The sequence below is a fragment of the Gopherus evgoodei genome, chromosome 2, assembly GCF_007399415.2.
Source record: "Gopherus evgoodei ecotype Sinaloan lineage chromosome 2, rGopEvg1_v1.p, whole genome shotgun sequence".
In the NCBI taxonomy this organism is placed as follows: domain Eukaryota; kingdom Metazoa; phylum Chordata; order Testudines; family Testudinidae; genus Gopherus; species Gopherus evgoodei.
This window is the reverse complement of record NC_044323.1, coordinates 227688486-227701316: the sequence shown is the minus strand read 5'-3', so window position 1 is coordinate 227701316 and position 12831 is coordinate 227688486. Positions and strand designations below refer to the sequence as shown.

The 12831-nt window shown below is 46.2% G+C and overlaps 1 protein-coding gene across 1 annotated transcript in view; it reads left to right on the top strand.

The window, feature by feature from the left end:
- Positions 1 to 2726: 2726 nt before the first annotated feature.
- The window catches only part of LOC115646794 (transmembrane protein 68-like), a 66049-nt gene continuing 55944 nt past the window's right edge, over positions 2727 to 12831 (top strand). The window contains exon 1 of the mRNA XM_030553111.1: positions 2727 to 3042. Within this exon, the coding sequence (XP_030408971.1) occupies positions 2727 to 3042 (316 nt within the window). The remainder of the gene's footprint in view (positions 3043 to 12831) is intronic.

The window sequence follows — 12831 nt, the reverse complement described above, 5'->3', positions numbered from 1 at the left end:
ACCCTGGTGGAGAGAGATATGGTGGCCGGCATCCTTGGGGAGGGATCCTGAAGCGTGCAGCGTTTGAGGAGGGAGGCCAGTGACTGGGTTTACTACCCGGTCCCTCCTCTTAGCCTCATTTGTGTCCCGCCCCCGGGGTGCTGGTCTCTGTCCTGCCCCAGTCTCCCCGCACTCCTGAGTGCGGCTCTTCCTCCCCTGTCCTGCCCCAGTCACCCCCCACCCCTGAAGTGCGGCTCTTCCTCCCCCATACTGCCCCGGTCTCCCTGCACACCCTGAATGTGGCTCTTCCTCCCCCATCCTGCCCCAGTCACCCCTCACCCCTGAAGCGCAGCTCTCCCTTCCCCATCCTGCCCCACTCACCCCCCACCCCCAGAGCACGGCTCTCCCTTCCCCATCCTGCCCCCGTTACTCCCCACCCCCAAAGTGTGGCTCTCTGTCCTCTGTGCTTCCCCAGTCACTTACCCTGGAGCAAGGATCTCCTTTGAACATCCTGCCCCAGTCACTCCTCTACCCCTAAATCCAGTAGTGAGCTGCCAAAAAATTAACAACTGGTTCCCTCCTCCTCACCCCACAAGGGGGTCATGGCTCCCCCCCAGGACTCCTGCCCCATCCACACCCCTTCCCTGTCCCCTGACTGCCCCCTGCGGTCCCATCCAATCCCTCCTCTCATTCCTGATGGCCCCCGGGACTCCTGCCCCCATTCAATCCCCCTGTTCCCTTCCCTCTGACCGCCCAACTCCTATCTGCCCCAACCCCTATCCACCCACCCCTGAACTCCCCTGCCCTCTTCCAACACCCCCTCCCTGCTCCCTGCCCCCGTACCATGCTGGAGGCTGGGCCGGGGGTGCTGGGCTGGGCCGGAGCAGGCCGCCTGGCCAAGGCCAGGGACCTGGGCTGCACCACCCCTCCCTGGAGCCCTCCTCGCTCCCCACCCCTCACCTGCACAAAGCCGCTCTTCTCAGCCCTCCCAGGCTTCCCGCGTTTAAGGAAGGAGGCAGAGGTGAGCTGGGGCTGGGAGTGGGGCGGGGAGCTGCTGGAGCTTTACGGGTTATTAAATTTAAAAGCCCTTTTAGAACCGGTTGTCCCGCGTGGTACAACCGGTTCTAAAAGGGCTTTTAAATTTAACAACTGGTTCCCGTGAACTGGTGGGAACTGGCTCCAGCTCACCACTGCCTAAATCCCTGCTCAGCTGGTAGGGGGAGGGAGGTGGAGAGACCAGCCAGTGATGGGGATGAAGAGGTGGAGCAGGGGGAGGGCTTTAGGGTGAAGAAACAGAGTGGGGCAGGGCCTTAGGAGGGAAGAGTCAGAGCATGGGCGGTGGGGAGAGAGGGGAAGAGGCGGAGCAGGGGTTAGGAGAGGTTCCGGCTTTCAGTGTCCATTTTTCACAGATTATAAAGTTGGCCACCCTAATAGTCCTGATAGCCCAGGCAGAGGCTAGTGGTGGCATGAGCTATCCCCCATGAGTACATACCCACAGTGTCCAGGAGAGTTTGTTCTCTGGGCAGCTATCCTGTACTGCTGTTTGCTGCTGCCTGCACTACAGTGGCTATACTGTATTTTTAGCATGCTAGCTTGACGATAGATGTATAAAAATAGATATTACTATTATACAGAGCATGATTCTTAATGTAGTTTTTTTTTAAGTAGAACTTCATAGTAAAGTCCTTCGCAAAAATTTGCTAATCAGTCCTCACAATACTGGTGAGGTTAAGAAATATTATATAAAACAATTGTAGAACAAAAGCACACCACTAAAAGTTGGTATGTTAAGCAAGACCCAAAGATGGCTGAACTGACCATTATTTATTATTTATTTCATTTCTTTATAGCAAGACCAAGCACTATAGTTAAGGTTTCGTAATGGCTTCTGGTGGAAGGAAGAGAAGCAAGTGGGGAGAAAATCATCTAGGAAGGAGCAAGTTCCTTCCTTATTTTGTTATCTTGACCATTGCATGTTCCTCTATGATTCCTAGTTTTCCTTCTGACTCTACTCACAGTCTTCCTCTTTCACACTCTTTGATTTAATCTTCCACATTGATGTCCCTTCTGACCCATTAGTTGCTGCCTCCTCAGCCTCATTTCCTCATCTTCCCCTCTGCAGTTGATCTTCAGCCCTAGAAAACTCCTTCACTCACCACGATGGCCACCATTAAATCTTGTTCTGGATAAAAACTCTTTTCTCTTTGATCTATCAGTTTTAGTTCTCCCTCCCTGACCAACCCCTAATCTCCATTAGGATTGCCCCCAACTCCATTGCACACGTCTTTCACAACACTTCAGTCCATCACTGCTCAGGGGTTCCTTTGTTGCTGTCAGTCCCCTCTTCTGCTGATGCTCTTCTGGCACTACTGCAATGTGTTTAAAAATAGTTGTGTATGCATCCATAAGCATATGTCAAAATCCTACTTCACATGAGAAAAACAGGATACAGTAGATGCTTGTTTGCTGTAACACCTTAAGCACAACATTTCCCCAGGGAACATGTTCTCTACTGTAAATTGTTGACACTCCCCATAACAGCAACACCTGCTTAGGAGCAACATAGCAAAAGGACACCGATACAATGAAATTAATTACACATAATGAAAGCACATGTGTAATTTCTCTGGTGGCAGTAGTAGGAATAAATGACAGTGTGTTCTTTCTTTCTAGGGGCAAAGTTAAGAAGCTGCTTTGACTACAAAAAGAGCTTGACTCAATTTGCCTAATTCTTCTTTAAACAGAAGATGATAAGTAAAAGTGAATCCTATACTTCAGGGCAGGAATCTGTGACCAACTCAACCTGGCTGATTTACATATTAAAAGAATGGATTGATCTGGACTACCACTATCCAAATTATATGGGCTCTTTTTTGTGTGTGTCACTCTCAATATTATTTTTTCCTCATTTACTCTGGTTTATCGTTTGCGTCTTTTGTAATATTTGCCTTCACATTTACAAGAGAAAGAACAGCCTAGATGATGATTTTTCCAATAAATCATGGGACAATGGAAGGCTAATGGTGTCACGCATAATTAGTATGTATGGAAAGCTATGGCATGGTAAGAGATTTTTTTTTCCCCTTTAAACACTAAATATGTATTATTGCAATAGGTGACTACGACAGGGGTTCCCAAACATTGTTTGCGCCTTGTTCAGAGTAAGCCCCTGGTGGACCATGAGATGCTTTGTTTACCTGAGCATCTGCGGGTGCGACCGCTTGCAGCTCACAGCTCCCAGTGGCCACGGTTCACCATTCCCAGCCAATGGGAGCTGCGGGACTGCTTCCTGGCCAATGGGAGCTGCAACACTGCTTCCCGCAGCTCTCATTGGCTGGGAACGGCGAACCATGGCCACTGGGAGCTGCGAGTGGCTGTACCTGTGGACGCTCAGGTAAACAAAGCGTCTCACAGCCCTCCAGGTGCTTACCCTGAACAAGCTGTGAACCAAATTTGGGAACCCCTGCTATATGCATGTTTTGAAATCTGATAGAACCAAAGTTTGACCTACATTTTCTTTTATGTGTTTAAAAATTCCATTCCATGTACTTTTTTTGTGCATTCCTTTTTCAAAGCAAACTTTATATGGGAGTAAAAAAGAAAATTCCAATAGCTCAGCAATGAAAGAAGGAGGAAAATTCATTTAGGAAACAAATTTCAGTTTTCAGGCTGACGCAAAAGATAGTTTATGAATATTTTTGAAAGGTGTCTTTAAAGTGCTGTTAACAATATTTTTTTATTGTGTACTGTGAGGTGCTATCATTTTATTATTAAAAACTGGTATCCTGAACATTTTGTGGCTGAACTATAGTTACACTCAGATGGGGTTCACTGACAGATATGAGAATTGGGTGATATTTCTTAGGCATTTTGAGCCATCAAAGATAATACGAATGATGGAGGTTTTCAACTGTAGGCCAATGGTTCCCAATCTTTTCTCTGCTGCAGCACACCTTGATACTTTAATTATTTTGAGGCACACCATCATATAGTCCCCAAATAAGCTTGCCCTCTTATCACCTTGGTTTAAGCAGTTTATCACCCTTGGCTTCACAGTCTGTAGTCTCCAAATCAGTTCTGTGCCCAGCCCCCATCAGTTCTGTCCTCCCCCTTCACCAGTTCAGCCCCCACCTCACCCCAGTTCTGCTCCACTCCACCCAGCCCCATCAGTTCTGTCCTCACCCTCCACCATTCCAGCCCCCTTCTCACACACCCCACCTAGGCTCCACCATTCTGCCTACTCAGCTGTCCTCAGCATTCACTAGTTCCATCCCCTGAGTTCCCCCATCTCACACTCAGCCGCCACCCTCCAGTTCAGCCCCCTCATCATGGGCGGCGGTTGAAGCTTCCCCTTGAGGAGGCTAGCCTCTGCCCCACTTCTTTCAGCCGAGGCCCCACCCCTTCTGCATGTGGCCCCACCCTCTGCACCTTCCCTCACGACCCTGCCCCCATTCTGCCCCCACTCCACTTCTTTCCCCTGCGGCCTCACCCCTAACTTGTTCCTTTCTACCTCTCCACCCCCCTGCTGCCGCCCTAAGACTGGAAAAACTCCATGGCCCTGGGCTGTGGCAGGGAACAAGAGCTTCTCCAGCCCAGGGGCTGTGGTGGGGGGAGATTTTTCCATGGGCTCCAAACTGGCCAGGGTCCCTGGGCATGGGCCCCGGGGACCAGTGGAGTAATCCGCCTCTGCCCTTCCTCCCTCCCCCCCCAGTGGTGTGATGTTTGGGGAGGCTTAGATTCCCTCAGCTTCTGTTACGCACCACCCATACCCCTCATCTCACCTCTGCTTCTCCTGGGGTTCTTCCCCACCTCCGAATGGTAGGGGGCTGCACTGGAGTCCTGCTCCACTTCCAAGTTGGGGGGTGCAGCGCCAGGGGCTCTTCCCCTTACCCCCGGCCAGCAGCTGCGGGGGGGGGGGGGCAGAGGACCCAACACATTGCTCACACAGGATATGGGCAAGGGGAGGAAGATTGAGCTCTGACTGCTTGCTCTGCTCATGGAGGCGGTGAGGGAGTGAGGAAGATAGCCAATCAGAAGGCAGCTTCCCTCCTTTCCTTCTCTCTCTCCTTCTCCCACTCCACAGGACTCAAATTTGCTAGCTTAACTTTGGTTTGGGGAATGGAATGTGACGCATGCATAATATTTACAAGGGGCCTTGCCAGGGCCGGCCTTAGGATTTATGGTGCCCTAGGCGAGATTATTAAACTGGTGCCCCTGTGCCTGATCTGCTCTTAGCAACACAAACATAAGCTTATAGTATTGGAAAACTTGCCACATTCACATTATTAAAACCAGTTTAACTTAATTAAGCACACTGTAATGCTGATGGACTAGCACTAAAGAAGCAGCACTATAGAAAAAATTCTGATATGACAGAATGATGCAAATAATATATTTTTTTAATTTATCAAAATTTTATTGGAAATTTATATGAAGAGGTATTGAAACAAAGATTTGTTTTTAATTAAAAGCAATCTTTCTGGCTTTTTTGGCTGCAAAATCAGTAATAATGTCATCATATGACAAAGACAAAGTCGTGTCTTGTTCGATCGCAAGAACAGCAAGACCAGTCAAGCGTTCCTGACTCATTGTAGAGCGGAGATAGTTTTTAATGAGCTTTAGTTTTGAGAAACTCCGTTCTCCTGATGCTACTGTTACAGGAATTGTCAGTAGAATACGAGTGGCAATGTACACATTAGGATATATGTCAACAGGTTTGCGGGTATGAATAAACTGTACAGTGTCCATCACCGATTTTGCATGTGGCAACATTGATGACAGTATACTCAATTCTTCGTACAGTTCAAGTCCATTTAAATCAAAACTATCACCATGCTTCAGGAGGCTCTCTAGATTCTTGCACTTTGTCATTAGTTGCTCTTGTTTTCCTATTTCTTTGAATTTAGTTATGTCATACAAAAATCCAAACTGTTCATGGTGTACTTGCAAGGTATTAAACCTTTCATCAACAGCAGATACTGCTTTATCCATCACAACATTAAAAAATTCAACCTCAAATTTCTTTTCTGGATCGTCTATGGGCATGATCTGCTGTACAGATTCTTCACAAAGAAGTGTCCCTGGCCTTTTTAACTCATATTAACTATGTATTTACTTTATGAAAGTTGGAGAAAACATTGTGAAAATGTAAAACATTGGCTGCCCAACTTCTGGTCTGGCAAAAGTTATACTGACTCACAAGGGGAAAAAAAAGCAGGAGAATCTTAGTACAACATATGGTCACTCTATACTAGAGGTCGGCAACCTTTCAGAAGTGGTGTGCCAAGTTCACTGTAATTTAAGGTTTCTCGTGCCAGTAATACATTTTAATGTTTGTAGAAGGTTTCTCTCTATGTCTATATTATATAAATAAACTATTGTTATTATCTGAGGTCTTGACCACCGGTCCTGCTCAGGCCACTGCCAGCTGAGTAAATGAAACCCCAAACCGGCAGCGGGCTGGTGGCTGGAACCCTAGACAAGGATCCCAGGCCCTGCTCAGCCCGCTGCTGGTCTGGGGTTCTGACCACCAACTCCTGCCAGCCAGGATCCCGGCCGCCAACCCCCCCTCAGCCCACTACCAGCCTGGGATTTTGCTCACCTAGGCTGGCAGGAGGCAGAGTGGGGCTGGCGGCTGAGCTCCTGACTGGCAAGGGGCCGGCAGCCAGAACCCCGGAGTAGCAGTAGGCTGAGTGCTGCTGGCACCCCAGACTGGCAGCAGACTGAGCCACTCAACCCCCCACCGGCCCTGCTCAGCCCGCCACCAGCCCACTCAGCCCGCTGCTGGCTGAGTGAATGGAACCCCAGGCTGACAGCAGGTTGAGTGGTTCAGCTGGCCTGCTCAGCCCACTGCCAGCCTGGGGTTCCTTGGGGGTCCCCAGGCCAGCAGCAGGTGCTGAGTGGGGCCGATGGCTGGTATCCCAGCTGGCAATAGGGCAGCAGCCGGAACCCCAGAGCAGTGATGGGCTGAGCTGCTCAGCCTGCTGCTGCATACCATCAAAAATCAGCTCACCTGCCACCTTTGACACGTGTGCTGTAGGTTGCCGACCCCTGCTTTATACACTAGTAAGGAGATGAGCATATTACAGTTGTTGGAGGGCTCTTATCAGGAGTAACAGGCTATAGGAAAGTCAGTCAACATTTTTTGTTTCTCTGATGAAAACTGGCCCACACCCTGCCTCAAACCAAACCTGTCACTAATAATTGTCAACAACTTAATTTTCTGTTTTTGGCTAAGATATTGATTTTTTTTTAAAAAAATATTGAAACTGGATTCAGGATTGTTAGCAAGAATTTTTGGCAAACAAAGTTGTTAAATGACAATCTAAATGGCAACACAGTACTGCTTTCACGCTTGGCTCACCCCCCAGCCTGCTGGTCCAACAGCTGCAGTAGAGGAGGAGATAGGTGGAAAACTGCAGGACCCCAAAATCCACCTCTTGGGGTGCAGAGTGGCAACAGCAGCAACAAACCCTCAGGTCCAATCACACGCCGATGGGCACCACCACCAGCCTTATGGACCATGGTGAAGTTAGCACAGCATCTGATCTCAGGGACAGGGCACCCATGGAGCCACAGCAGCTCATCCTGCCCTGTGCAGCTCCCCCTGGATGAGATGGATTGCTGGCAGCTGCCAGCCTGGGGGAGAAGCGCTCCCCAGCTAGGGTGGCCAGATCCAGATGTGCTGATTTTATAGGGCCAGTCCCGATATTTGGGGCTTTGTCTTATATAGGCATTGTGACACTCCAATTCTGGCTGCCTGCCCAGGAAGTGAGTTACTTTCACTTTTATTCCTCAGCAGGCAGCCAGCCAGTCAGTCTCCCCTCCCTCTCAGCACTTCACCCAACCTAGCCCTGACAGAGGGGAGGGAGGAGAGAGAGAGGGATGCTCCTGGGGAGGAGGGAGAAAGGAGGGGGTGCTCCGTGAGGCAGGGGGGAGAAGAATGGATGTTATGGGAGACAACAAAGGATACTGGTTCCAGAGCCTGCCTCACCTGACCTCAGCCGGGGGGAAAGAGTCACACTCACAGGTGAGCTCCTTTCCCAACCCCCACTCCCTCCCCTTCCCAGAGACCCCAGCAGCCAATCCCATTCCTCAGACTGTGCAGCATTCGGCTCTCTCTAGGACCCAGCAGCCCTGCTTCTACACTGTCTGGGCTGCCTGCAGAGTGGTGCCCCCAGGCAGTGTGAGGCCCTACGCCGTTGCCTATTCTGCCTATGCCTAAGGACGGCCCTGGGCCTTGCCCTGGAAAGCAAAAGTATAGAGTGCGATCTGGCTCTGATACTAAAATACAAGGGAAGGTATTTTTGTTCTTATGCGTAGTTTTTAAAGAATTCCGCAGCACACCTGTTCGGATGGCACACCAGTTGGGAAACACTGCTCTAAGCTATTGGTTCTTAAGCCCAAGGAGCTAGTAACGAGCTCTTGATAGCTGATGCTGTTTTACTCCTTGGCTGTCTACACTTGACTTCTATCTAAAAATGTCTCGCTGTTCTTATCACTGATGTGGCTTCACCTATAGTACCAGTGCTTTTTCAGGAGAAATGCAGGACTTTGAATCTACTCTTTGTATGTTGAAACAAGCAAAACTTCCAGCGTAGAGTGTGTTCCTTTATTAGGCAACCTCCTGTCTCAAGAAAACAGCCCTAGAATATCCCCTCCCTTGGAGTATTTCTTTTATTAAAAGGCCATGTTTTGTTAAACCAACCAGCTTTTGCCAGATACTTCACTGATAACTATATTTTAGGGCTGTCAATTAATTGCAGTTAACTCAAGCGATTAACTCAGAACAAATTAACTTGCTTAAAAAAAGTAATTGCAATTAATCACAGTTTTAATTGCACTGTTATACAATAGAAGTCCAATTTAAATGTATTATAAATATTTTTGAATGTTTTCTACATTTTCATATATATTGATTTCCATTACAACACAGAAGACAAAGTGTACAGTGCTCACTTTGTGTTATTATTTTTATCTTTTTAGTGTAAATATTTGCAAAAAATAGTATTTTTCAGTTCTCCTTATACAGGTCCTGTAGTGCAATCTCTTTATTGTGAAAGTGCAACTTACAAATGTACATTTTTTTTGTTACATAGCTGCACTAAAAAACAAAACAATGTAAAACTTTAGAGCCTACAAGTCCACTCAATCTTACTTCTTGTGCAGTCAATCGATAAGAGAAAAATGTTTGTTTACATTTACGGGCGATAATGCTGCCCGCTTATTTACGTCACCTGATGGCGTTCACATGGCACTGTTGTAGCTGGCGTTGCAAGGTATTTATGTGCCAGATATGCTAAATGTTCAAACGCCCCTTCATGGTTTGGCCTCCATTCCAGAGGACATGCTTCCATGCTGATGACGGGTTCTGCTCAATAACGATCCAAAGCAGTGCAGACCGACACACATTCATTTTCATTATCTGAGTCAGATGCCAGCAACAGAAGGTTGATTTTCTTTTCTGATGATTCAGGCTCTGTAGTTTCAGAATTGGAGTGTTCCTCTTTTAAGACTTCTGACAGCATGCTCCACCAGTAGGACTTGTATGCTCTAAAGTTTTACACTATTTTACTTTTGAGTGCAGTTATGTTAAGTAGCCTTTTCACGATAAAGAGATTGCATTACAGAATTTGTGTTAGATAAATTGAAAAAAATACAATTTCTTTTGTATTTACAGTGCAAATATTTGTCATAAAAATAAATAGAGAGCACTGTACACTTTGTATTCTGTGTTATAATTGAAATCAATATATTTGAAAATGTAGAAAACATTCAAAAATATTTAACTAAATGGTATTCTGTTATTGTTTAAAAGTGTGATTAAAACTGATTCATCATGATTTTTTAAATCTTGCGATTAATCATGATTGATTTTTTTAATTGTTTGACAGACCTACTATATTTTAAAACATGTAATTGTTGTAAATTTAGAGTGGTATGTCTATTCTGTTAGTAATTTCAGTCCTTAAATATTATTTTGTATTCATAAAATCATAGAATCATAAAAGATTAGGACTGGAAGAGACCTCACAAGGTCATCTATTCCAACCTCCTGCTCAAAGCAGGACCAACACCAACTAAATCATCCCAGCCAGGGCTTTTTCAAGCCAGACCTTAAAAACCTCTAAGGATGGAGATTCTACCACCTTTCTAGGTAGCCCATTCCAGTGCTTCACCACCCTTCTAGTGAAAGTGTTTCCTAATATCCAACCTAGATCTCCCCCACTGCAATTTGAAACCATTCTTCCTTGTTCTGTCATCTGCCACCACTGAGAACAGCCAAGCTCCATCCTCTTTGGAACCTCACTTTGGGTAGCTGAAGGCTGCTATCAAATCCCCCCTTACTCTTCTCTTCTGCAGACTAAGTAACACCAGTTCCCTCAGCCTCTTCTCGTAAGTCTTGTGCCCCAGCCCCCTGATCATTTTTGTTGTCCCCCGGTGGACTCTCTTCAATTTGTCCATATCCTTTCTATAGTGGGGGGGGGGGGGCAAAACTGGACACAATACTCCAGATGTGGGCTCACCAGTGCCAAATAAAGGGGAATAATCACGTCCCTCGATCTGCTGGCAATACTCCTACTAATTCAGCCCAATATGCCGTTAGCCTTCTTGGCAACAAGGGCACACTGTTGAATCATATCCAACTTCTCATCCACTGTAATCTCCAGGGTCTTTTTTGCAGAACTGCCGCTTAGCCAGTCGGTCCCCAGCCTGTAGCAGTGCATGGGATTCTTCCATCCTAAGTGCAGGACTCTGTACTTGTCCTTGTTGAACCTCATCAAATTTCTTTTGGCCCAATCCTCCAATTTGTCTAGGTCACTCTGGACCCTATCCCTACCCTCCAGCATATCTACCTCTCCCCCCAGCTTAGTGTCATCTGCAAACTTGCTGAGGGTGCAATCCATACCATCATCCAGATCACTAATAAAGATGTTGAATAAAACAGCCCCAGGACCAACCCCTGGGGCACTCTGCTTGATACTGACTGCCAACTAGATATTGAGCTGTTGATCACTACCCATTGAGCACAACAATCTAGCCAGCTTTCTATCCACCTTATAGTCCATTCATCCAATCTATACTTTTTTAACTTGCTGGCAAGAATACTGTGGGAGACTGTATCAAAAGCTTTGCTAAAGTCAAGCTATATCACGTCCACTGCTTTCCCATATCCACAGAGCCAGTTATCTCATCATAGAAGGCAGTCAGGTTGGTCAGGCATGACTTGCCCTTGATGAATCCATGTTGTCCTGAGCACCTTCCTCTCCTCCAAGTGCTTCAAAATGGTTTCCTTGAGGACCTGTTCCATGATTTTTCCAGGGATTGAGGTGAGGCTGATCGGTCTGTAGTTCCCTGGGTTCTCCTTCTTCCCTTTTTAAAAGATGGGCACTATATTTGCCTTTTTCCAATCATCTGGGACCTCCCCCAGTCGCCACAAATTTTCAAAGATAATAGCCAATGGCTCTGCAATCACATCAGTCAATTCCCTCAGCACCCTCAGATGTATTAGATCTGGACCTGTGCTTTTCTAAATAGTCCTTAACCTGTTCTTTCACCACTGAGGGCTGTTCACCTCCTCCACATACTGTGTTGCCCGGGACAGCAGTGTGGGAGCTGACCTTGTCTATGAAGATAGAGGCAAAAAAAGCACTGAGCATTCAATATTAAAAAAACAACAACTTTGGTTAATATTTTTTTAAAGTAAAAATCACTAATGAAAGCAGGTATCCCTGGTGTCTTTGTCTGGAATAAAACAGAAAGAGATGCTCCTTGAAAAACAGCATTTCTCTTACACAAAGATCTACTACTCTGGCCATTATAGTTGGGTTATCCTGCCTGCTCCCCACTGTTGGGAGGCTGCTACCAAATGTTCCTCTGGCATATTTATTTTTGTGAATTGGCTACACTCTCTGCTGGCACTTGAAGTGAATTGCCTACACGAAATGGTATTGGAACTGTCTTTCCAAACAGAGTCTGGGTAGGACATTGTGAAACTCATGTGCAGCCAGTCAGAATAGGACACAGACCAGAGCAGATCTCTTATAAGCTACTATGTAAAGGATTCAAGACAGGGGAAGTAAAAAAAAATTAATAAAACACATATGTCTTCTTCAATAAGATCAGGGAAGTAATAGTCTTTTTAAGAAAGTTCATAAGGAGGACCTCAGGGCCCTAGGTCAGAGCTCCACAAATTAGAGTCAGCAAACAAAATCCCTGGGCCCAGTCAGGCTAGTCCCTTGGAGTCTGAGGGAGACCACAAGCTTTCTTTTCCTATTTAAATAATCCAGAATGATTGTTCCTAAATTCTAAATCTCTATTTCCCATGCAGTAGAGACTGGTATTTTTACGTTGGTCATGCTACCACAATTAAAAAGTACTTTCACTGTGAAAGCACTTACATGCTTCTCTGTTAGCTATTGACCCATGATGTAAACTGCTTTCCCCTTGTCACTTAATTTGGTTTGTAAAGTTCAGAGGTGATGAAATGCATATTCTTTGGAAAAAAAAAAAGACATGGGTTAACTAAATCAAAGGTCCATCAACTGAACTTTACTAAAATGATACCAAATGCAATAGGACTTGATGCTTACACATTTTCTGCAGTTTCAAAGACCAACTTTTCCATCCTACAGCTCAGCTGATGCAGCAGGAAGTCTATTGGAGTTCATGAGTCAATGCCTGAAAATTTGAAAGTGTGTTCTTAGATGACATTTTTGGATCTTCCTTTCTTGTTCTGAGAGCTGCCCTTGTACGTGTAGCCATAGTCTGCACTGCTTTCTATCTCATTCCTCATTCAACCCCAGAAGAAGTAATCAATAGGAACCCCCACCCCAGAAAAAGACAACCTCC